The 24234-nt window shown below is 46.6% G+C and overlaps 1 protein-coding gene across 1 annotated transcript; it reads left to right on the forward strand.

Annotated features, from left to right (window-relative positions):
* The first annotated feature begins 1452 nt into the window (after positions 1–1452).
* On the forward strand, positions 1453–24234 carry LOC129834901 (RNA polymerase-associated protein LEO1-like). Its single transcript, XM_055900269.1, has 14 exons — positions 1453–1562; positions 1952–2094; positions 2178–2443; positions 2574–3169; positions 4317–4667; positions 6824–6918; positions 7971–8119; positions 8337–8421; positions 9178–9272; positions 11215–11349; positions 19456–19591; positions 21995–22199; positions 23614–23711; positions 23932–24234. The coding sequence occupies exons 1-14, from the start codon at positions 1505–1507 to the stop codon at positions 24043–24045; spliced, it is 2526 nt and encodes an 841-aa protein (XP_055756244.1). The 5' UTR covers positions 1453–1504; the 3' UTR covers positions 24046–24234.

Consider the following 24234-nt stretch of genomic DNA (forward strand, 5'->3'; position numbering starts at 1 on the left):
TGAGAAAGAAGACAGTTATTGTTCAACAGGTGAGCCCCTCTCTCTACCAGATGAGAAAGAAGACAGGATCTTTATTGTTCAACAGGTGAGCCCCTCTCTCTACCAGATGAGATAGAAGCCCGGATCGTTATTGTTCAACAGGTGAGCCCCTCTCTCTACCAGATGAGAAAGAAGACAGGATCTTTATTGTTCAACAGGTGAGCCCCTCTCTCTACCAGATGAGATAGAAGACCGGATCGTTATTGTTCAACAGGTGAGCCCCTCTCTCTACCAGATGAGATAGAAGACAGGATCTTTATTGTTCAACAGGTGAGCCCCTCTCTCTACCAGATGAGATAGAAGACCGGATCGTTATTGTTCAACAGGTGAGCCCCTCTCTCTACCAGATGAGAAAGAAGACAGGATCTTTATTGTTCAACAGGTGAGCCCCTCTCTCTACCAGATGAGATAGAAGACAGGATCTTTATTGTTCAACAGGTGAGCCCCTCTCTCTACCAGATGAGATAGAAGACAGGATCTTTATTGTTCAACAGGTGAGCCCCTCTCTCTACCAGATGAGATAGAAGACCGGATCGTTATTGTTCAACAGGTGAGCCCCTCTCTCTACCAGATGAGAAAGAAGACAGGATCGTTATTGTTCAACAGGTGAGCCCCTCTCTCTACCAGATGAGATAGAAGACAGGATCTTTATTGTTCAACAGGTGAGCCCCTCTCTCTACCAGATGAGAAAGAAGGTCTTGTGCTGTATGTCATCACCCAGCATTGATGCTCCACACTGCTCGCTCTCAGCACCCTTACAAAAAAAAGACTGCAGTTATAGTGTAGTACACAGCAGTTATTCAGCAATTACTGCGTCCAAAAATACCACAGTCGACTGCAGTTACTGCACTTTTACTGCAGTTTCAAAACTGAAATCTCTTATTGTTAGAGCAGCAACTCTGCTTTATGTATGGCTTCACCTTTCAGTAAACACTGTGTGAAACAAGGAGACGGAGGGTGGCAGGGAGAGAGAGGGAGAGGGTCTGTCTGATAACCACTATGTTCAAACAAATTGTACAAATTTAACAATCTTTCCCTTACGAATAAAAGATTACGGTCAGTGCGTAGTATAACTGCAGTCAGAGTGCAGTATAACTGCAGTACACCATAAATACTGCGTCCAAAAGAACACTGTTTCTTTTTACTGCAGTACTTTTGCAGTGTAACCGCAGTTACAATGCAGTATAACTGCAGTTATTCTGCAATTACTGCGTCCAAAATACCACAGTCGACTGCAGATTCTGCACTTTTATAAACTGCAATCTTTTTTGTCAGGGTTAATTGATAAAATAACAATGATTTCCATTAACGTATTAATCTAATGCAAGTTTACATGCCCCTTATTTCATAGCGCTCATCTGCCGCCATCTGGTGGATATTCAACGCAGTTAATCGTGCATTTCTGCGTCGTGATGAACTGGGAAAACGCTAATCTGTCACTTCCGGTTCGTCTTCATCGAAAGAAATGGCGGACATGGACGAACTGTTCGGGAGTGATGGGGACAGTGACAACGAACAAAGAGGTGAAGTTAGCCATCAAAATGCTGTTCAGAAAAGTTAGTTAAACACGTTTAAAGTTACGCTAGATGAATAGCTTTATGCAGTTACAGCTAGTAAGCTAGCTAATGTGATCAAGCTAAGGCCGGTTGGCTGATGCTAGCGAAGCTAACGTTAAGTAGCTAACAAGTAGCTAACGTTAGTAAAGAGGACCTTTGAGAATATCCATCAACAACCTAACGAGAACCAAAATAGCCAGTACATACTTGGTCTAGCACATTAACGTTAGCTAGCTAACCAACCAAGCTATCCATAGGACGTGCGGGCGTAGCTAACGTTAGTATTTGTGTTTATTTCACATGCATGTACATTTTCCCTCAGCTGAAAGCTAACATGACAGTGTGTGTGTGTGCAGTGGTCTCGGCAGTGGCGTCTGGCTCTGGTTCAGGTTCTGAATCTGAGCCGGAGATGCCTCGGTCCCGTTCCCATAGTAACGTCTCCGGCAGCGACAGCGGGAGAGACGATGATGGACAAGACGGGGGAAAGCCCAACACCAAGGTGAGGTCCAGTTGTTTCAGTACATACACACACAGAAAACACTCTTAGCCTCAATAATGACATGGCATAACTCTATGAACCAGGAGCTGTTTGGGGATGACAGTGAAGAGGAACGCCATAGCCGACACAGCGACAACCAATCAAACCTGTCAGAACACTCAGGACACCAGTCGGACGCCAGCATGCACTCGGAGCCCGAGGACAATGACCAGTCAGACGCGGAGCTGCACAGTGGGTCGGAGAGAGGGCCCCAGGAGGAAGATGGAGATCGAAGGTCAGAGGCAGGCAGTCCAATATCGGGGGCGGGGAGCCCCAGGTCTGGGAGGGGCAGTGCTCGCTCTGAGAAGAGGTGAGGAGGAATGATTAAGGAATGGTTTTTATATAGGCTAGTGCTTTTTCACCTGGTATTGAAAGCACTTTGAGTGAAAACAAATTTCATTGGAATGTACGTAATGCATAATAACTTGTTTTCCCGCCAGTATCCATAGCGACCCCGGCTCCCCCCAGTCGGCGCCCGGCTCCCCCCAGTCGGCGCCCGGCTCCCCCCAGTCGGCGCCCGGCTCCCCCCAGTCGGCGCCCGGCTCCCCCCAGTCGGCGCCCGGCTCCCCCCAGTCGGCGCCCGGCTCCCCCCAGTCGGCGCCCGGCACCCCCCAGTCGGCCCCCCAGTCTGTTCCTGGCACCCCCCAGTCGGCGCCCGGCACCCCCCAGTCGGCCCCCCAGTCTGTTCCCGGCACCCCCCACTCGGCGCCCGGCACCCCCCAGTCGGCCCCCCAGTCTGTTCCTGGCACCCCCCAGTCGGCGCCCGGCACCCCCCTGTCAGATCCCGGCACCCCCCTGTCAGACCCCGGCACCCCCCTGTCAGACCCCGGCACCCCCCACTCAGGGCACGGCACCCCCCACTCAGATGGGGAGGGGTCAGGCAAGGAGAACCAATCAGATGATGAAAAGTGGGGAGCAGGGGCTAAGAGTGACCAATCAGAGGATGAGGAGGAGGAGAAGAAGCGGCACCAATCGGACGAAGACCGAGAGAATTCTGATGAGGACGGGGCGGGGCACAGGAGCAGGAAGAAGTCAGGTATTGAAGAAAGTGTGTGTGTGTGTGTGTGTGTGTGTGTGGTCTGAAGGACCTTCCTGTAGCCACTCACTAGATCAGCCTTGGAGTTTGAAAAGAAAACCGTTGCCACCTTCAGCATCATCTGGTTTACTATTGTATTCATGTGCTCTATCAGCCTCTATCAATATGATGTTGTTGTATCACATCCTATATGCCATTGTTTGCTGCTGTGCTCTTGAACAAGGCACTTAACCCCCCACAACAGCAGCTCCCCGGGAACCCAGTCTGGCAGCCCCCCTTACCTCTAAAAAAAACCTCTACAGTGCATTCTGAAAGTATCCAGACACCTTGGCTTTTTCAACATTTTGTTACATTACAGCCTTATTCTAAAATGGATTAAATCATTTTCTGTCATCAAACTACACACAATAATAATGACAAAGTAAAACGGAAATATTACGTTTACATAAATATTCAGACCCTTTACACAGTACTTTGTGGAAGCACCGTTGGCAGCGATTACAGCCATGAGTCTTCTTGGTATGATGCTACAAGCTTGTTACACCTGTATTTGGGGAGTTTCTCCCATTCTTCTCTGCAGATCCTCTCAAGTTCTGTCAGGTTGGATGGGGAGCATCACTGCACAGATTTGTTCAGGTCTCCAGAGATGTTGGATCGGGTTCAAGTCTGGACTCTGGCTGGGCCCCTCAAGGACATTCAGAGACTTGTCCCGAAGTCACTCCTGCGTTGTCTTGGCTGTGCTTAGGGTCGTTGTCCTGTTGGAAGGTGAACCTTTTCCCCAGGCTGAGGTCCTGAGCACTTTGGAGCAGGTTTTCATCAAGGGATTCTCTGTACTTTGCTTCTTTCATCTTTCCCTCGATCCTGACTAGTCTCCCAGTCCCTGCCGCTGAAAAACATCCCCACAGCATGATGCTGCCACCACCATGCTTCACCGTAGGGTTAAGTTTCCTCCAGACGTGACGCTTGGCATTCAGGCCAAAGAGTTCAATCTTGGTTTCATCAAACCAGAGAATATTGTTTAAAAGGTGAACTAACAATTCGAGGGGACTTTGTGTGCAATTGACCAGTAAAATTATCTTAAATCTTTGTTTGAGCAATGACTGGAAGTCTACAGGAGAATTATAATAATTAAATGTGTGTGCTTCAGAGTCTGCGAAGGGCAGTGACAGCGAGGATGACTTCGTCGGACGGAAGAACAAGAAGATGGCGTCTGGTTCAGATTCTGACAGCGACGTTGGAGCCAAGAAGAAGATGGCGTCTGCCTCAGACTCTGACAGCGACGTTGGAGCCAAGAAGAAGATGGCGTCTGCCTCAGACTCTGACAGCGACGTTGGCGCCAAGAAGAAGATGGCGTCTGCCTCAGACTCTGACAGCGACGTTGGAGCCAAGAAGAAGATGGCGTCTGCCTCAGACTCTGACAGCGACGTTGGAGCCAAGAAGAAGATGGCGTCTGCCTCAGACTCTGACAGCGACGTTGGAGCCAAGAAGAAGGGAAAAGGTAAAGCTAGATCTGAAGGTTGGTTGCATTAAGAACTTTTCCAAAAATCCCAGAAATCCTGGTTGGAGGATTCCCGGATGTCCTGCTTCTCCTGAATCCGGGAGTCTTCCAACCAAGAATTCTGGACAACTTGGGCGTTTTGAAAAATGCAACCCTAATCTGAAGAGTCCTATTTGTGGTCTCCTCAACGCATACTAGAGGAGAAGATCCAAGGTTCCTCCTGGTGTAGGTCCAAGGTTCTCCCCGGTGTAGGTCCAAGGTTCTCCCCGGTGTAGATCCAAGGTTCCTCCCGGTGTCGATCCAAGGTTCCTCCCGGTGTCGATCCAAGGTTCCTCCCGGTGTCGATCCAAGGTTCCTCCCGGTGTAGATCCAAGGTTCCTCCCGGTGTAGATCCAAGGTTCCCCCCGGTGTAGATCCAAGGTTCCCCCTGGTGTAGGTCCAAGGTTCCTCCCGGTGTAGGTCCAAGGTTCCCCCCGGTGTAGGTCCAAGGTTCCCCCCGGTGTAGGTCCAAGGTTCTCCCCGGTGTAGGTCCAAGGTTCTCCCCGGTGTAGGTCCAAGGTTCTCCCCGGTGTAGGTCCAAGGTTCTCCCCGGTGTAGGTCCAAGGTTCCCCCCGGTGTAGGTCCAAGGTTCCCCCGGGTGTAGGTCCAAGGTTCCTCCCGGGTGTAGATCCAAGGTTCCTCCCGGTGTAGATCCAAGGTTCCCCCCGGTGTAGATCCAAGGTTCCCCCCGGTGTAGATCCAAGGTTCCTCCCGGTGTAGATCCAAGGTTCCTCCCGGTGTAGATCCAAGGTTCCCCCCGGTGTAGATCCATGGTTCCCCCCGGTGTAGGTCCAAGGTTCCCCCCGGTGTAGGCGTGGCTGGTATATATCATCAACTAGATTCAGCCGCGGGCCGATTTTTCTGAGAAAATAAATGATTTTATTCCGGCAGGGGTCCGGAACATAATTACAAATAATTTGTAGACTGCAAATTGACCACACAAAAAAAATATAAGATTTAATATTTGACTAAAACATAATCGTTTCAAACCTTGCTTACATTTGTATGTATAATGCATGGGAATACTTGGGAACTGATTTTCCAAAATGAAAATCTCTTGGAGCTGATTTCCTGGTGTTTTTAGTCTTTTATGTTAAAAAACAACAACAACATTTTGCTCAAGTTGGGGGGCCAAATAAAAACCATTTGGCCTGTGGGCCGCCATTTTGAGAACCCTGATATATACCGTATACCGGGGTATTTGGAAATAGCCACAGGATGGTTTTGCAATACTGTTGAAACCATCTCATTTATTTAATACATTTTAATATTTGTAGCTACTTTTTTAATGTTATGAAATACAGTACCTGCAGTCAACTTGTGCAATACGTTTGGTGATCTGCTTTATCTCCTGGCACATTATTTGACATTATGAAGCTTAGCGTTAGTCCCCGGTTACGTGGTGAGACCGGAGCCTGGAGTCACTCACTGTTGTGCAGCATGAGCCAGGAGATGTAGTTACACATGTTTGACAGCTAAATATCTTCTCACTATTAAGTTGACTGTCTAAAAGGTGCTAAATGCTCTGCAGTTGTGCATTTGGTTTGCTAATTTAGTAGCTAGTTATCTAGCTAAGTGGTTAGTTTCTTCCAAAATGAAGTGTCGCTTGGTAACAGCAGAGAATCCCCCTCCTGGATCAGGAGAATCCCCCTCCTGGATCAGGAGAATCCCCCTCCTGGATCAGGAGAATCCCCCTCCTGGATCAGGAGAATCCCCCTTTGCTGTCTAATATTTGTTTTGTGCAGCAAACTGTGAGTAGCGTTTTTGAGTTACTTTTATTACCGTTATGAGATGTCTGTTCAGCAAATAGTTTGTCAGAGACTATTAAAATGTTCGCAATGCGCTCGTTAGCATTTAGCTAGCGTTCACTATGGGATTTTACATGTACTTATTAGCATTGGTAACCTCCATATTGCAGAGGCTCAGTGGGTTTTGATAATAGCGCCCCTTGTGTTCAGTGTCGGTATTACTGAATATCCCAGGATGGCACAAGCCTACTCCGATGCACTTTGAGGAGGCGGGGGGGGGTCAGGGTATAATCCCTCCATGTTCAACTCTTACCTGTTACGGGTCAAAGGTTAGGGGTCAGGACTCATCTCTCTCCATCTCTTCCTCAGGTAAGAAGCCAGCAGCAGACGACCTGTTTGGAGAGGCAGACGACATCTCATCAGACAGTGATGCTGAGAAACCCCCCACTCCAGGACAACCCCTGGTAAGACATACTTTACCCCCCCACTCCAGGACAACCCCTGGTGAGACATACTTTACCCCCCACACTCCAGGACAACCTCTGGTGAGACATACTTTACCCCCCCACTCCAGGACAACCCCTGGTGAGACACACTTTACCCCCCCACTCAATGACAACCCCTGGTGAGACATACTTTACCCCCCCCACTCCAGGACAACCCCTGGTGAGACATACTTTACCCCCCCCCCCCCCCCACTCCAGAACAACCAATAACTAATAATGAAGTGTCTCTGTCTGTGTGTTTCTCTGTCTGTGTGTTTCTCTGTCTGTGTGTTTCTCTGTCTGTGTGTTTCTCTGTCTGTGTGTTTCTCTGTCTGTGTGTTTCTCTGTCTGTGTGTTTCTCTGTCTGTGTGTTTCTCTGTCTGTGTGTTTCTCTGTCTGTGTGTTTCTCTGTCTGTGTGTTTCTCTGTCTGTGTGTTTCTCTGTCTGTGTGTTTCTCTGTCTGTGTGTTTCTCTGTCTGTGTGTTTCTCTGTCTGTGTGTTTCTCTGTCTGTGTGTTTCTCTGTCTGTGTGTTTCTCTGTCTGTGTGTTTCTCTGTCTGTGTGTTTCTCTGTCTGTGTGTTTCTCTGTCTGTGTGTTTCTCTGTCTGTGTGTTTCTCTGTCTGTGTGTTTCTCTGTCTGTGTGTTTCTCTGTCTGTGTGTTTCTCTGTCTGTGTGTTTCTCTGTCTGTGTGTTTCTCTGTCTGTGTGTGTTTCTCTGTCTGTGTGTTTCTCTGTCTGTGTGTGTTTCTCTGTCTGTGTGTGTTTCTCTGTCTGTGTGTGTTTCTCTGTCTGTGTGTGTTTCTCTGTCTGTGTGTGTTTCTCTGTCTGTGTGTGTTTCTCTGCGTGTGTGTCTCTGCGTGTGTGTCTCTGCGTGTGTGTCTCTGCGTGTGTGTCTCTGCGTGTGTGTCTCTGCGTGTGTGTCTCTGCGTGTGTGTCTCTGCGTGTGTGTCTCTGCGTGTGTTTCTCTGTGTGTGTGTCTCTTCTCTGCGTGTGTTTCTCTGTGTGTGTGTCTCTGTGTGTGTCTCTCCCCAGGACCAAGAGGATGGTATGGAAGGGGAGCAGGCTGAGGAGGAGCACGTCCCAGAGACTCGTATCGAGGTGGAGATTCCTAAAGTCAGCACTGATCTAGGATCAGACCTCTACTTCGTCAAACTACCCAACTTCCTCTCTGTTGAGCCCAGGTTAGACTCACCCCAGATGGTCCCAGTTCACTTCCTGGCCCTCGCCCTGGCCCCTGACCCCGCCCTCCCCTGACCCCTAACCCTGACACCCCCCTGGCCCCTAACCCTGACACCCCCCTGAGCATTCCATGTTCTCAGATCTGAAGGGTCTGGATAGGTAGAAGCAGTGTCTTCTCTCTGAACTGTGTGTGTGATGTGTGTATTCCTCTCCTTTTAGACCCTTTGACTCCCAGTACTATGAAGATGAGTTTGAGGATGAGGAGATGTTGGATGAAGAGGGACGGACCAGGCTCAAACTGAAGGTGTGTGTGTGTGCCCTGTGTGTGTGCTCAGTTCCTGCGCTGTGTGTGTTGTGTGTGATGTGACAGTGTTGTGTGTGATGTGACAGTGTTGTGTGTGATGTGACAGTGTTGTGTGTGATGTGACAGTGTTGTGTGTGTGATGTGACAGTGTTGTGTGTGTGATGTGACAGTGTTGTGTGTGTGTGATGTGACAGTGTTGTGTGTGTGTGATGTGACAGTGTGTGTGTGATGTGACAGTGTGTGTGTGATGTGACAGTGTTGTGTGTGTGTGATGTGACAGTGTTGTGTGTGTGTGATGTGACAGTGTTGTGTGTGATGTGACAGTGTTGTGTGTGATGTGACAGTGTTGTGTGTGATGTGACAGTGTTGTGTGTGATGTGACAGTGTGTGTGTGATGTGACAGTGTTGTGTGTGTGTGATGTGACAGTGTTGTGTGTGTGTGATGTGACAGTGTTGTGTGTGTGTGATGTGACAGTGTTGTGTGTGATGTGACAGTGTTGTGTGTGATGTGACAGTGTTGTGTGTGATGTGACAGTGTTGTGTGTGATGTGACAGTGTTGTGTGTGATGTGACAGTGTTGTGTGTGTGTGATGTGACAGTGTTGTGTGTGTGTGATGTGACAGTGTTGTGTGTGTGTGTGATGTGACAGTGTTGTGTGTGTGTGTGTGTGATGTGACAGTGTTGTGTGTGTGTGTGATGTGACAGTGTTGTGTGTGTGTGTGATGTGACAGTGTTGTGACAGTGTTCTGTGTTCAGGTTGAAAATACTATCCGGTGGAGAGCCAAGAAAGACGAGGAGGGGAACGAGAGCAGAGACAGTAACGCCCGCATCGTCAAGTGGTCTGACGGCAGGTCAGCGCTCGCTCTCACACACACACACACACACACACACACACACACACACACACACACACACACACACACGACCGCAAGATCCTCAGAGGGCTAGAGGAAGATGAGTAACACTGGACAGCTGAGGTAGATGAGTAACACTGGACAGCTGATGAAGAGGAGTAACACTGGACTCCTGATGAAGAGGAGTAACGCTGGACTCCTGATGAAGAGAAGTAACGCTGGACTCCTGATGAAGAGAAGTAACGCTGGACTCCTGATGAAGAGGAGTAACGCTGGACAGCTGATGAAGAGGAGTAACGCTGGACAGCTGATGAAGAGGAGTAACGCTGGACAGCTGATGAAGAGGAGTAACGCTGGACAGCTGATGAAGAGGAGTAACGCTGGACAGCTGATGAAGAGGAGTAACGCTGGACAGCTGATGAAGAGGAGTAACGCTGGACAGCTGATGAAGAGGAGTAACGCTGGACAGCTGATGAAGAGGAGTAACGCTGGACAGCTGATGAAGAGGAGTAACGCTGGACAGCTGATGAAGAGGAGTAACGCTGGGCAGCTGATGAAGAGGAGTAACGCTGGGCAGCTGATGAAGAGGAGTAACGCTGGGCAGCTGATGAAGAGGAGTAACGCTGGGCAGCTGATGAAGAGGAGTAACGCTGGGCAGCTGATGAAGAGGAGTAACGCTGGGCAGCTGACGAAGAGGAGTAACGCTGGGCAGCTGACGAAGAGGAGTAACGCCGGACTCCTGATGAAGAGGAGAAACGCCGGACTCCTGATGAAGAGGAGAAACGCCGGACTCCTGATGAAGAGGAGAAACGCCGGACTCCTGATGAAGAGGAGTAACGCCGGACAGCTGATGATTGTGCTTGAATTAATAATTAATACATTGATTTAGCCATGGGAAATGTGTGTTTACGTGTGTATCTGTGGATGTGTTCTGTCTCCACAGCAGGTCTCTCTACCTGGGTAACGAGGTGTTTGATGTGTTCTCTCTCCACAGCAGGTTTCTCCACCTGGGTAACGAGGTGTTTGATGTGTTCTGTCTCCACAGCAGGTCTCTCCACCTGGGTAACGAGGTGTTTGATGTGTTCTGTCTCCACAGCAGGTTTCTCCACCTGGGTAACGAGGTGTTTGATGTGTTCTGTCTCCACAGCATGTCTCTCCACCTGGGTAACGAGGTGTTTGATGTGTTCTGTCTCCACCTGGGTAACGAGGTGTTTGATGTGTTCTGTCTCCACAGCATGTCTCTCCACCTGGGTAACGAGGTGTTTGATGTGTTCTGTCTCCACAGCAGGTTTCTCCACCTGGGTAACGAGGTGTTTGATGTGTTCTGTCTCCACAGCAGGTCTCTCCACCTGGGTAACGAGGTGTTTGATGTGTTCTGTCTCCACAGCAGGTTTCTCCACCTGGGTAACGAGGTGTTTGATGTGTTCTGTCTCCACAGCAGGTTTCTCCACCTGGGTAACGAGGTGTTTGATGTGTTCTGTCTCCACCTGGGTAACGAGGTGTTTGATGTGTTCTGTCTCCACCTGGGTAACGAGGTGTTTGATGTGTTCTGTCTCCACAGCAGGTTTCTCCACCTGGGTAACGAGGTGTTTGATGTGTTCTGTCTCCACCTGGGTAACGAGGTGTTTGATGTGTTCTGTCTCCACAGCAGGTCTCTCCACCTGGGTAACGAGGTGTTTGATGTGTTCTGTCTCTACCTGGGTAACGAGGTGTTTGATGTGTTCTGTCTCCACAGCATGTCTCTCCACCTGAGTAACGAGGTGTTTGATGTGTTCTGTCTCCACAGCAGGTCTCTCCACCTGGGTAACGAGGTGTTTGATGTGTTCTGTCTCCACAGCAGGTTTCTCCACCTGGGTAACGAGGTGTTTGATGTGTTCTGTCTCCACAGCAGGTCTCTCCACCTGGGTAACGAGGTGTTTGATGTGTTCTGTCTCCACAGCATGTCTCTCCACCTGGGTAACGAGGTGTTTGATGTGTATAAAGCTCCTCTCCAAGGAGACCACAACCACCTGTTCATCAGACAAGGGACTGGACTACAGGGACAGGCTGTGTTCAAGACCAAACTCACCTTCAGGTAACACTGTCTATACACACACACAGTATTAGAACGGGACTTGTTTTGGTACAGTATTAGAACGGGACTTGTTTTGGTACAGTATTACAATAGAACGGGACTTGTTTTGGTACGGTATTAGAACGGGACTTGTTTTGGTACAGTATTAGAACGGGACTTGTTTTGGTACAGTATTAGAACGGGACTTGTTTTGGTACGGTATTAGAACGGGACTTGTTTTGGTACAGTATTAGAACGGGACTTGTTTTGGTACGGTATTAGAACGGGACTTGTTTTGGTACGGTATTAGAACGGGACTTGTTTTGGTACGGTAGTAGAACGGGACTTGTTTTGGTACGGTAGTAGAACGGGACTTGTTTTGGTACGGTAGTAGAACGGGACTTGTTTTGGTACGGTAGTAGAACGGGACTTGTTTTGGTACGGTAGTAGAACGGGACTTGTTTTGGTACGGTAGTAGAACGGGACTTGTTTTGGTACGGTAGTAGAACGGGACTTGTTTTGGTACGGCAGTAGAACGGGACTTGTTTTGGTACGGCAGTAGAACGGGACTTGTTTTGGTACGGTATTAGAACGGGACTTGTTTTGGTACGGTATTAGAACGGGACTTGTTTTGGTACGGTAGTAGAACGGGACTTGTTTTGGTACGGTATTAGAACGGGACTTGTTTTGGTACGGTATTAGAACGGGACTTGTTTTGGTACGGTATTAGAACGGGACTTGTTTTGGTACGGTATTAGAACGGGACTTGTTTTGGTACAGTGTTAGAACGGGACTTGTTTTGGTACAGTGTTAGAATGGGACTTGTGTTGGTACAGTATTAGAACGGGACTTGTTTTGGTACAGTATTACAATAGAACGGGACTTGTTTTGGTACGGTATTAGAACGGGACTTGTTTTGGTACAGTATTAGAACGGGACTTGTTTTGGTACAGTATTAGAACGGGACTTGTTTTGGTACGGTATTAGAACGGGACTTGTTTTGGTACAGTATTAGAACGGGACTTGTTTTGGTACGGTATTAGAACGGGACTTGTTTTGGTACGGTATTAGAACGGGACTTGTTTTGGTACGGTAGTAGAACGGGACTTGTTTTGGTACGGTAGTAGAACGGGACTTGTTTTGGTACGGTAGTAGAACGGGACTTGTTTTGGTACGGTAGTAGAACGGGACTTGTTTTGGTACGGTAGTAGAACGGGACTTGTTTTGGTACGGTAGTAGAACGGGACTTGTTTTGGTACGGTAGTAGAACGGGACTTGTTTTGGTACGGTAGTAGAACGGGACTTGTTTTGGTACGGCAGTAGAACGGGACTTGTTTTGGTACGGTATTACTATAGAACGGGACTTGTTTTGGTACGGTATTAGAACGGGACTTGTTTTGGTACGGTAGTAGAACGGGACTTGTTTTGGTACGGTAGTAGAACGGGACTTGTTTTGGTACGGTAGTAGAACGGGACTTGTTTTGGTACGGTAGTAGAACGGGACTTGTTTTGGTACGGTAGTAGAACGGGACTTGTTTTGGTACGGCAGTAGAACGGGACTTGTTTTGGTACGGTATTACTATAGAACGGGACTTGTTTTGGTACGGTATTAGAACGGGACTTGTTTTGGTACGGTATTAGAACGGGACTTGTTTTGGTACGGTAGTAGAACGGGACTTGTTTTGGTACGGTATTAGAACGGGACTTGTTTTGGTACGGTATTAGAACGGGACTTGTTTTGGTACAGTATTAGAACGGGACTTGTTTTGGTACGGTATTAGAACGGGACTTGTTTTGGTACAGTGTTAGAACGGGACTTGTTTTGGTACAGTGTTAGAATGGGACTTGTGTTGGTACGGTATTAGAACGGGACTTGTTTTGGTACAGTATTAGAACGGGACTTGTTTTGGTACGGTAGTAGAACGGGACTTGTTTTGGTACGGTAGTAGAACGGGACTTGTTTTGGTACGGTAGTAGAACGGGACTTGTTTTGGTACGGTAGTAGAACGGGACTTGTTTTGGTACGGTAGTAGAACGGGACTTGTTTTGGTACGGTATTACTATAGAACGGGACTTGTTTTGGTACGGTATTAGAACGCGACTTGTTTTGGTACGGTATTAGAACGGGACTTGTTTTGGTACGGTAGTAGAACGGGACTTGTTTTGGTACGGTATTAGAACGGGACTTGTTTTGGTACGGTATTAGAACGGGACTTGTTTTGGTACGGTATTAGAACGGGACTTGTTTTGGTACGGTATTAGAACGGGACTTGTTTTGGTACGGAATTAGAACGGGACTTGTTTTGGTACAGTGTTAGAACGGGACTTGTGTTGGTACGGTATTAGAACGGGACTTGTTTTGGTACAGTATTAGAACGGGACTTGTTTTGGTACAGTATTAGAACGGGACTTGTTTTGGTACGGTATTAGAACGGGACTTGTTGTGGTACGGTATTAGAACGGGACTTGTTTTGGTACGGTAGTAGAACGGGACTTGTTTTGGTACGGTAGTAGAACGGGACTTGTTTTGGTACGGTAGTAGAACGGGACTTGTTTTGGTACGGTAGTAGAACGGGACTTGTTTTGGTACGGTAGTAGAACGGGACTTGTTTTGGTACGGTATTACTATAGAACGGGACTTGTTTTGGTACGGTATTAGAACGCGACTTGTTTTGGTACGGTATTAGAACGGGACTTGTTTTGGTACGGTAGTAGAACGGGACTTGTTTTGGTACGGTATTAGAACGGGACTTGTTTTGGTACGGTATTAGAACGGGACTTGTTTTGGTACGGTATTAGAACGGGACTTGTTTTGGTACGGTATTAGAACGGGACTTGTTTTGGTACGGAATTAGAACGGGACTTGTTTTGGTACAGTGTTAGAACGGGACTTGTGTTGGTACGGTATTAGAACGGGACTTGTTTTGGTACAGTATTAGAACGGGACTTGTTTTGGTACAGTATTAGAACGGGACTTGTTTTGGTACGGTATTAGAACGGGACTTGTTGTGGTACGGTATTAGAACGGGACTTGTTTTGGTACGGTATTAGAACGGGACTTGTTTTGGTACGGTATTAGAACGGGACTTGTTTTGGTACGGTATTAGAACGGGACTTGTTTTGGTACGGTGTTAGAACGGGACTTGTTTTGGTACGGTGTTAGAACGGGACTTGTGTTGGTACAGTATTAGAATGGGACTTGTGTTGGTACAGTATTAGAACGGGACTTGTGTTGGTACAGTATTAGAACGGGACTTGTTTTGGTACAGTATTAGAATGGGACTTGTTCTGGTACAGTATTAGAATGGGACTTGTTTTGGTACAGTATTAGAATGGGACTTGTTCTGGTACAGTATTAGAATGGGACTTGTTTTGGTACAGTATTAGAATGGGACTTGTTTTGGTACAGTATTAGAATGGGACTTGTTTTGGTACAGTATTACATTAGAACGGGACTTGTTTTGGTACATTATTAGAATGGGACTTGTTTTGGTACGGTATTACAATAGAATGGGACTTGTTTTGGTACAGTATTAGAACGGGACTTGTTCTGGTACGTTATTACAATAGAACATGACTTGTTTTGGTACGGTATTAGAACGGGACTTGTTTTGGTACGGTATTAGAACGGGACTTGTTTTGGTACGGTAGTAGAACGGGACTTGTTTTGGTACGGTAGTAGAACGGGACTTGTTTTGGTACGGTAGTAGAACGGGACTTGTTTTGGTACGGTAGTAGAACGGGACTTGTTTTGGTACGGTAGTAGAACGGGACTTGTTTTGGTACGGTAGTAGAACGGGACTTGTTTTGGTACGGTATTAGAACATGACTTGTTTTGGTACGGTATTAGAACGGGACTTGTTTTGGTACGGTATTAGAACGGGACTTGTTTTGGTACGGTATTAGAACGGGACTTGTTTTGGTACGGTATTAGAACGGGACTTGTTTTGGTACGGTATTAGAACGGGACTTGTTTTGGTACGGTATTAGAACATGACTTGTTTTGGTACGGTATTAGAACGGGACTTGTTTTGGTACGGTATTAGAACGGGACTTGTTTTGGTACGGTAGTAGAACGGGACTTGTTTTGGTACGGTAGTAGAACGGGACTTGTTTTGGTACGGTATTAGAACGGGACTTGTTTTGGTACGGTATTAGAACGGGACTTGTTTTGGTACGGTATTAGAACGGGACTTGTTTTGGTACGGTATTAGAACGGGACTTGTTTTGGTACGGTATTAGAACGGGACTTGTTTTGGTACGGTATTAGAACGGGACTTGTTTTGGTACGGTATTAGAACGGGACTTGTTTTGGTACGGTATTAGAACGGGACTTGTTTTGGTACGGAATTAGAACGGGACTTGTTTTGGTACGGTATTAGAACGGGACTTGTTTTGGTACGGTAGTAGAACGGGACTTGTTTTGGTACGGTAGTAGAACGGGACTTGTTTTGGTACGGTATTAGAACGGGACTTGTTTTGGTACGGTAGTAGAACGGGACTTGTTTTGGTACGGTAGTAGAACGGGACTTGTTTTGGTACGGTAGTAGAACGGGACTTGTTTTGGTACGGTAGTAGAACGGGACTTGTTTTGGTACGGTATTAGAACGGGACTTGTTTTGGTACGGTATTAGAACGGGACTTGTTTTGGTACGGTAGTAGAACGGGACTTGTTTTGGTACGGTAGTAGAACGGGACTTGTTTTGGTACGGTAGTAGAACGGGACTTGTTTTGGTACGGTAGTAGAACGGGACTTGTTTTGGTACGGTAGTAGAACGGGACTTGTTTTGGTACGGTAGTAGAACGGGACTTGTTTTGGTACGGTATTACAATAGAACGGGACTTGTTTTGGTACGGTATTACAATAGAACGGGACTTGTTTTGGTACGGTATTACAATAGAACGGGACTTGTTTTGGTACGGTAGTAGAACGGGACTTGTTTTGGTACGGTATTACAATAGAACGGGACTTGTTTTGGTACGGTAGTAGAACGGGACTTTTTTTGGTACGGTATTAGAACGGGACTTGTTTTGGTACGGTATTAGAACGGGACTTGTTTTGGTACGGTATTAGAACGGGACTTGTTTTGGTACGGTAGTAGAACGGGACTTGTTTTGGTACGGTAGTAGAACGGGACTTGTTTTGGTACGGTAGTAGAACGGGACTTGTTTTGGTACGGTATTAGAACGGGACTTGTTTTGGTACGGTATTAGAACGGGACTTGTTTTGGTACGGTATTAGAACGGGACTTGTTTTGGTACGGTATTAGAACGGGACTTGTTTTGGTACGGTATTAGAACGGGACTTGTTTTGGTACGGTATTAGAACGGGACTTGTTTTGGTACGGTATTAGAACGGGACTTGTTTTGGTACGGTATTAGAACGGGACTTGTTTTGGTACGGTATTACAATAGAACGGGACTTGTTTTGGTACGGTAGTAGAACGGGACTTTTTTTGGTACGGTATTAGAACGGGACTTGTTTTGGTACGGTATTAGAACGGGACTTGTTTTGGTACGGTATTAGAACGGGACTTGTTTTGGTACGGTATTAGAACGGGACTTGTTTTGGTACGGTAGTAGAACGGGACTTGTTTTGGTACGGTAGTAGAACGGGACTTGTTTTGGTACGGTAGTAGAACGGGACTTGTTTTGGTACGGTAGTAGAACGGGACTTGTTTTGGTACGGTATTACTATAGAACGGGACTTGTTTTGGTACGGTATTAGAACGGGACTTGTTTTTGTACGGTATTAGAACGGGACTTGTTTTGGTACGGTATTAGAACGGGACTTGTTTTGGTACGGTAGTAGAACGGGACTTGTTTTGGTACGGTAGTAGAACGGGACTTGTTTTGGTACGGTAGTAGAACGGGACTTGTTTTGGTACGGTATTACTATAGAACGGGACTTGTTTTGGTACGGTAGTAGAACGGGACTTGTTTTGGTACGGTAGTAGAACGGGACTTGTTTTGGTACGGTAGTAGAACGGGACTTGTTTTGGTACGGTAGTAGAACGGGACTTGTTTTGGTACGGTAGTAGAACGGGACTTGTTTTGGTACGGTAGTAGAACGGGACTTGTTTTGGTACGGTAGTAGAACGGGACTTGTTTTGGTACGGTAGTAGAACGGGACTTGTTTTGGTACGGTATTACTATAGAACGGGACTTGTTTTGGTACGGTATTAGAACGGGACTTGTTTTGGTACGGTATTAGAACGGTACTTGTTTTGGTACGGTATTAGAACGGGACTTGTTTTGGTACGGTAGTAGAACGGGACTTGTTTTGGTACGGTATTACTATAGAACGGGACTTGTTTTGGTACGGTATTAGAACGGGACTTGTTTTTGTACGGTATTAGAACGGGACTTGTTTTGGTACGGTATTAGAACGGGACTTGTTTTGGTACGGTAGTAGAACGGGACTTGTTTTGGTACGGTAGTAGAACGGGACTTGTTTTGGTACGGTAGTAGAACGGGACTTGTTTTGGTACGGTATTACTATAGAACGGGACTTGTTTTGGTACGGTAGTAGAACGGGACTTGTTTTGGTACGGTAGTAGAACGGGACTTGTTTTGGTACGGTAGTAGAACGGGACTTGTTTTGGTACGGTAGTAGAACGGGACTTGTTTTGGTACGGTAGTAGAACGGGACTTGTTTTGGTACGGTAGTAGAACGGGACTTGTTTTGGTACGGTAGTAGAACGGGACTTGTTTTGGTACGGTAGTAGAACGGGACTTGTTTTGGTACGGTATTACTATAGAACGGGACTTGTTTTGGTACGGTATTAGAACGGGACTTGTTTTGGTACGGTATTAGAACGGTACTTGTTTTGGTACGGTATTAGAACGGGACTTGTTTTGGTACGGTAGTAGAACGGGACTTGTTTTGGTACGGTAGTAGAACGGGACTTGTTTTGGTACGGTAGTAGAACGGGACTTGTTTTGGTACGGTATTACTATAGAACGGGACTTGTTTTGGTACGGTATTAGAACATGACTTGTTTTGGTACGGTATTAGAACGGGACTTGTTTTGGTACGGTATTAGAACAGGACTTGTTTTGGTACGGTAGTAGAACGGGACTTGTTTTGGTACGGTAGTAGAACGGGACTTGTTTTGGTACGGTAGTAGAACGGGACTTGTTTTGGTACGGTAGTAGAACGGGACTTGTTTTGGTACGGTATTAGAACGGGACTTGTTTTGGTACGGTATTAGAACGGGACTTGTTTTGGTACGGTATTAGAACGGGACTTGTTTTGGTACAGTATTAGAACGGGACTTGTTTTGGTACGGTAGTAGAACGGGACTTGTTTTGGTACGGTATTAGAACGGGACTTGTTTTGGTACGGTATTAGAACGGGACTTGTTTTGGTACGGTAGTAGAACGGGACTTGTTTTGGTACGGTAGTAGAACGGGACTTGTTTTGGTACGGTATTAGAACATGACTTGTTTTGGTACGGTATTAGAACGGGACTTGTTTTGGTACGGTATTAGAACGGGACTTGTTTTGGTACGGTATTAGAACGGGACTTGTTTTGGTACGGTATTAGAACGGGACTTGTTTTGGTACGGTAGTAGAACGGGACTTGTTTTGGTACGGTAGTAGAACGGGACTTGTTTTGGTACGGTAGTAGAACGGGACTTGTTTTGGTACGGTAGTAGAACGGGACTTGTTTTGGTACGGTATAAGAACGGGACTTGTTTTGGTACGGTATTAGAACGGGACTTGTTTTGGTACGGTATTACAATAGAACGGGACTTGTTTTGGTACGGTAGTAGAACGGGACTTTTTTTGGTACGGTATTAGAACGGGACTTGTTTTGGTACAGTATTAGAACGGGACTTGTTTTGGTACGGTAGTAGAACGGGACTTTTTTTGGTACGGTATTACAATAGAACGGGACTTGTTTTGGTACAGTATTAGAACGGGACTTGTTTTGGTACGGTAGTAGAACGGGACTTGTTTTGGTACGGTATTACTATAGAACGGGACTTGTTTTGGTACGGTATTACTATAGAACGGGACTTGTTTTGGTAGAGTGTTATGAGACGCTGTTCCTCTTTCAGTTTGAAGGAACAAACATGAATGTCTGATTTGAGATATAAAGCTGTGTGTGTTCTCTCCAGACCCCACTCCACAGACAGCGCCACCCACAGGAAGATGACCCTCTCCCTGGCTGACCGCTGCTCTAAGACCCAGAAGATTAGAATACTGCCCATGGCTGGACGAGACCCTGAGTCTCAACGCAATGAGATGATCAAGGTAACACACGCTGGACTGTGTGGTTTCATATTGTCACGTTCGTCGTAACATTTAAGTGAGGAGGACCAAGGCGCAGCGTGATAACAATACATTCTCTCTTTAATGAAGACGAAAACGAAACGAACACTATACAAACTAATCAAAACAACAAACAGACGAACGTGAAGCTATACAAACAACAAGTGCAGACACTGGCAACTTACACATAGACAATCACCCACAAACTACCTAATGACTATGGCTGCCTAAATATGGCTCCCAATCAGAGACAACGATAGACAGCTGTCTCTAATTGAGAACCAATCTAGGCAACCATAGACATACAAACACCTAGACCTAACACTGCCCCATAAACATACAAAAAAACGTAGACAATACAAAACACATACATCCCCCATGTCACACCCTGGCCTAACTAAAATAATAAAGAAAACAAAGATAACTAAGGCCAGAGCGTGACACATATAGGATGTCATGTAATAAGGTTATGAGATGTGTGGTGTTAGCAGAACTACACTCAACAAAAATATTAACGAAAAAATGCAACAATTTTAAAAGATTTTACTTAGTTACAATTCATATAAGTAAATCCAGTCAATTGAAATAAATGCATTAGGCCTTGATCTGTAGATTTCACATGACTGGGAATACAGATATGCATCTGTCGGTCGCAGATACCTTAGATAAAGAAAACCAGTCAGTATCTGGTGTGACCACCATTTGCCTCATGCAGCGTGACACATCTCCTTCACATAGAGTTGATCAGGCTGTTGATTGTGGCCTGTGGAACGTTGACCCACTCCTCTTCAATGTCTGTGTGAAGTTGCTGGATATTGGCGGGAACTGGAACACGCTGTCGTACACATCAATCCATCCCAAACATGCTCAATGGGTGACATGTCTGGTCAGTATGCAGACCATGGAAGAACTGGGACATTTTCAGCTTCCAGGAATTGTGTACAAATCCTTGCAACATGGGGCTGTGCATTATCATTCTGAATTATGAGGTAATGGTGGAGGATGAATGGCACGACAATGGGCCTCAGGATCTCGTCACTGTATCTCTGTGCATTCAACTTTCCATCGATAAAATGCAATTGTGTTCGTTGTCCGTAGCGCATGCCTGCCCATAGCATCACCCCACCACCACCATGGGGTACTCTGTTGACATCAGCAAACTGCTCGCCCACACAACACCATACAGTCTGTCTGCCATCTGCCTGGTACAGTTGAAACCTGTCCAGCATGGCCATCGAAGGGGAGCATTTTCCCACTGAAGTCGGTTACAACTGAACTGCAGTCAGGTCACGACCCCGGTTGAGGACAACAAGCACTCAGATGAGCTTCCCTGAGACGGTTTCTGACAGTTTGTACAGAAATTCTTCAGTTGTGCAAACCCACGGTTTCAACAGTTGTCTGAGTGGCTGATGTCAGACGATCCCGCAGGTGAAGAATTCGGATGCGAAGGTCCTGGGCTGGTGTGGTTGTAAGGCCGGTTGGGCGTACTGCCAAATTCTCTAAAACGATGTTACGGAGGTGCTTTATGGTAGAGAAATTAACATCAAATTCTCTGGACATTCCTGCAGTCAGCATCCCTCAACTTGAGACATCTGTGGCATTGTATTATGTGACAATACTGCACATTTTAGAGTAGTCTTTTATTGTCCCCAGCAGAAGGTTCACCTATGTAATGATCATGCTTCTTGATATTCCACACCTGTCAGGTGGATGGATTATCTTGGCAAAAGAGACATTCTCACTAACAGAGATGTAAATAAATTTGTGGACAACATTTGAGAGAAATAAGCTTTTTTTGTGAATATGAAACATTTCTTGAATCGTGTATATATATCAGCTCAGTAAAAACATGGGACCGACACTTCACATGTTGCTGTTCAAAAAAGCTGTTAAAAAGAGGACATTGTATTCTTTTTTTTTGGTTGTACTCCCTGACGAAGGCCATGCAGCCCAAACGCGTCATTTAATTATTCTATTTTTTTAACGTTGTTTCTATTGAACATGCTAATTAAGGCATTTTAATGAATTATATGAAGATTGCCTTGGTCCTCCTCTCTTTTTGATGACCAATTTACCCCTTTTACCAAAGAGCACCTTCTATCGACCAACATGTACTATTGTGTACCTTAGTAGCACTTCCCTTCCTCCTCTTTCTGCTTTACATGTCGCGGTTTATATTTTTGTTCAGTATAATAACTACAGTCTGGAGACGAGACAGACTTTCTGTTGTTACTAGAAGCACTGACTGGGCTTCTATTGCTGATTACAGTCTCCTATATTTTCTCAGAACATTTCAAATAGACAGGACGACGCCTTATCTCATTTGAGGGGTTAAAATGTTGACCCATCTCTCCTCCTGCTCCTCCCCCGCCCCCCCCCCTACAGAAAGAGGAAGAGCGTCTGCGTGCGTCTATCCGTCGTGAGGGCCAACAGCGGCGGATGAGAGAGAAGCAGCACCAACGAGGGCTGAGCGCAGGTTACCTGGAGCCTGATCGCTATGACGACGATGAGGAGGGGGACGAGTCGGTCAGCCTGGCCGCCATCAAGAGCAAATACAAGGGAGGAGGAGGAGGAGGAGGAGGACTGAGGGGTGAGGAGACACACCATATCTAAACAGAGACACGTCCAGATTAAATACAAGGGAGGAGGACTGAGGGGTGAGGACACACACCATATCTAAACAGAGACACATCCAGATTAAATACAAGGGAGGAGGAGGAGGACTGAGGGGTGAGGACACACACCATATCTAAACAGAGACACATCCAGATGAAATACAAGGGAGGAGGAGGAGGAGGACTGAGAGGTGAGGACACACACCATATCTAAACAGAGACACATCCAGATTAAATACAAGGGAGGAGGAGGAGGAGGACTGAGAGGTGACGACACACCATATCTAAACAGAGACACATCCAGATTAAATACAAGGGAGGAGAAGGAGGAGGACTGAGGGGTGAGGACACACACCATATCTAAACAGAGACACATCCAGATTAAATACAAGGGAGGAGGAGGAGGAGGACTGAGGGGTGAGGACACACACCATATCTAAACAGAGACACATCCAGATTAAATACAAGGGAGGAGGAGGAGGAGGACTGAGGGGTGAGGACACACACCATATCTAAACAGAGACACATCCAGATTAAATACAAGGGAGGAGGAGGAGGAGGACTGAGGGGTGAGGACACACACCATATCTATACAGAGACACATCCAGATTAAATACAAGGGAGGAGGACTGAGGGGTGAGGACACACACCATATCTAAACAGAGACACATCCAGATTAAATACAAGGGAGGAGGAGGAGGACTGAGGGGTGAGGACACACACCATATCTAAACAGAGACACATCCAGATTAAATACAAGGGAGGAGGAGGAGGACTGAGGGGTGAGGACACACACCATATCTAAACAGAGACACATCCAGATTAAATACAAGGGAGGAGGAGGAGGACTGAGGGGTGAGGACACACACCATATCTAAACAGAGACACATCCAGATTAAATACAAGGGAGGAGGAGGAGGAGGACTGAGGGGTGAGGACACACACCATATCTAAACAGAGACACATCCAGATTAAATACAAGGGAGGAGGAGGAGGAGGACTGAGAGGTGAGGACACACACCATATCTAAACAGAGACACATCCAGATTAAATACAAGGGAGGAGGAGGAGGGCTGAGGGGTGAGGACACACACCATATCTAAACAGAGACACATCCAGATTAAATACAAGGGAGGAGGAGGAGGGCTGAGGGGTGAGGACACACACCATATCTAAACAGAGACACATCCAGATTAAATACAAGGGAGGAGGAGGAGGACTGAGGAGACAGTGAAAGTGTTTGTTTTTGCTCATGTCAATGCGTTCTCTCCCTTTCTCTCCACCGTCTCCCCTTTTCCGTCCCCCTCCACTTTTCCGTCCCCCTCCCCTCCTCCACTCTCTTCCGTCTCTTCTCTTCCATCTCTCCTCCACTCTTTCTCTTCCATATAGAGGAGCGTGCTAGGATCTACTCGTCTGACAGTGATGAGGGTTCTGATGATGATAAAGCCCAGAGACTGCTCAAGGCCAAGAAACTAGACTCTGACGAGGTGAGACACACACACACACACACACACACACACAGGTTTTAGTACAGTGAGAGAATGGAGAGATGAGTTGTGACAGAGGGTGCAGTCCTATGATCTACCAGCAGAAGGCAGTGTGAATCACTACATATAGGAATCTAGTTCAGGTAACAAATCACTTTGACGCAGATCTGAAGTGAGTCAAATCACATTTTTCCTGTCTCTCTCCCCCCTCTCTCTCTAGGAAGGAGAGAGTTCAGGGAAGAGGAAGGCTGAGGAGGATGAGGAGGAGGAGGTGGAACCCAAGAAGGCAAAGAAGTACGTCATCAGCGACGAAGAGGAGGAAGATGATGAATGATGTCTGTTTTTTTTTATCATACCACTGTATCATCAGTGTTTTGTTATATCCAATGCGTCGCGATGTAGACCTAAACGTTTAATTTGTAGTTTGTATATTTTCTAATGATGACTGAGTGAGAGAGAGAGAGCTCTGTACAGCTGTAGGAATAAAGAGAAGATGAACTAGGTGTTTATCTCAACAACCAAA

This window comes from Salvelinus fontinalis, chromosome 35 (assembly GCF_029448725.1).
Source record: "Salvelinus fontinalis isolate EN_2023a chromosome 35, ASM2944872v1, whole genome shotgun sequence".
Lineage (NCBI taxonomy): Eukaryota > Metazoa > Chordata > Actinopteri > Salmoniformes > Salmonidae > Salvelinus > Salvelinus fontinalis.

Bases quoted from the DNA above. Each gene is read 5' to 3' on its own strand.
- LOC129834901 (XM_055900269.1), top strand. From the start codon at position 1,505: ATGGCGGACATGGACGAACTGTTCGGGAGTGATGGGGACAGTGACAAC. The intron at 2,095-2,177 runs GTGAGGTCCAGT...TCTATGAACCAG, and splicing joins GGGGAAAGCCCAACACCAAG to GAGCTGTTTGGGGATGACAG. The intron at 11,350-19,455 runs GTAACACTGTCT...TGTTCTCTCCAG, and splicing joins AAGACCAAACTCACCTTCAG to ACCCCACTCCACAGACAGCG.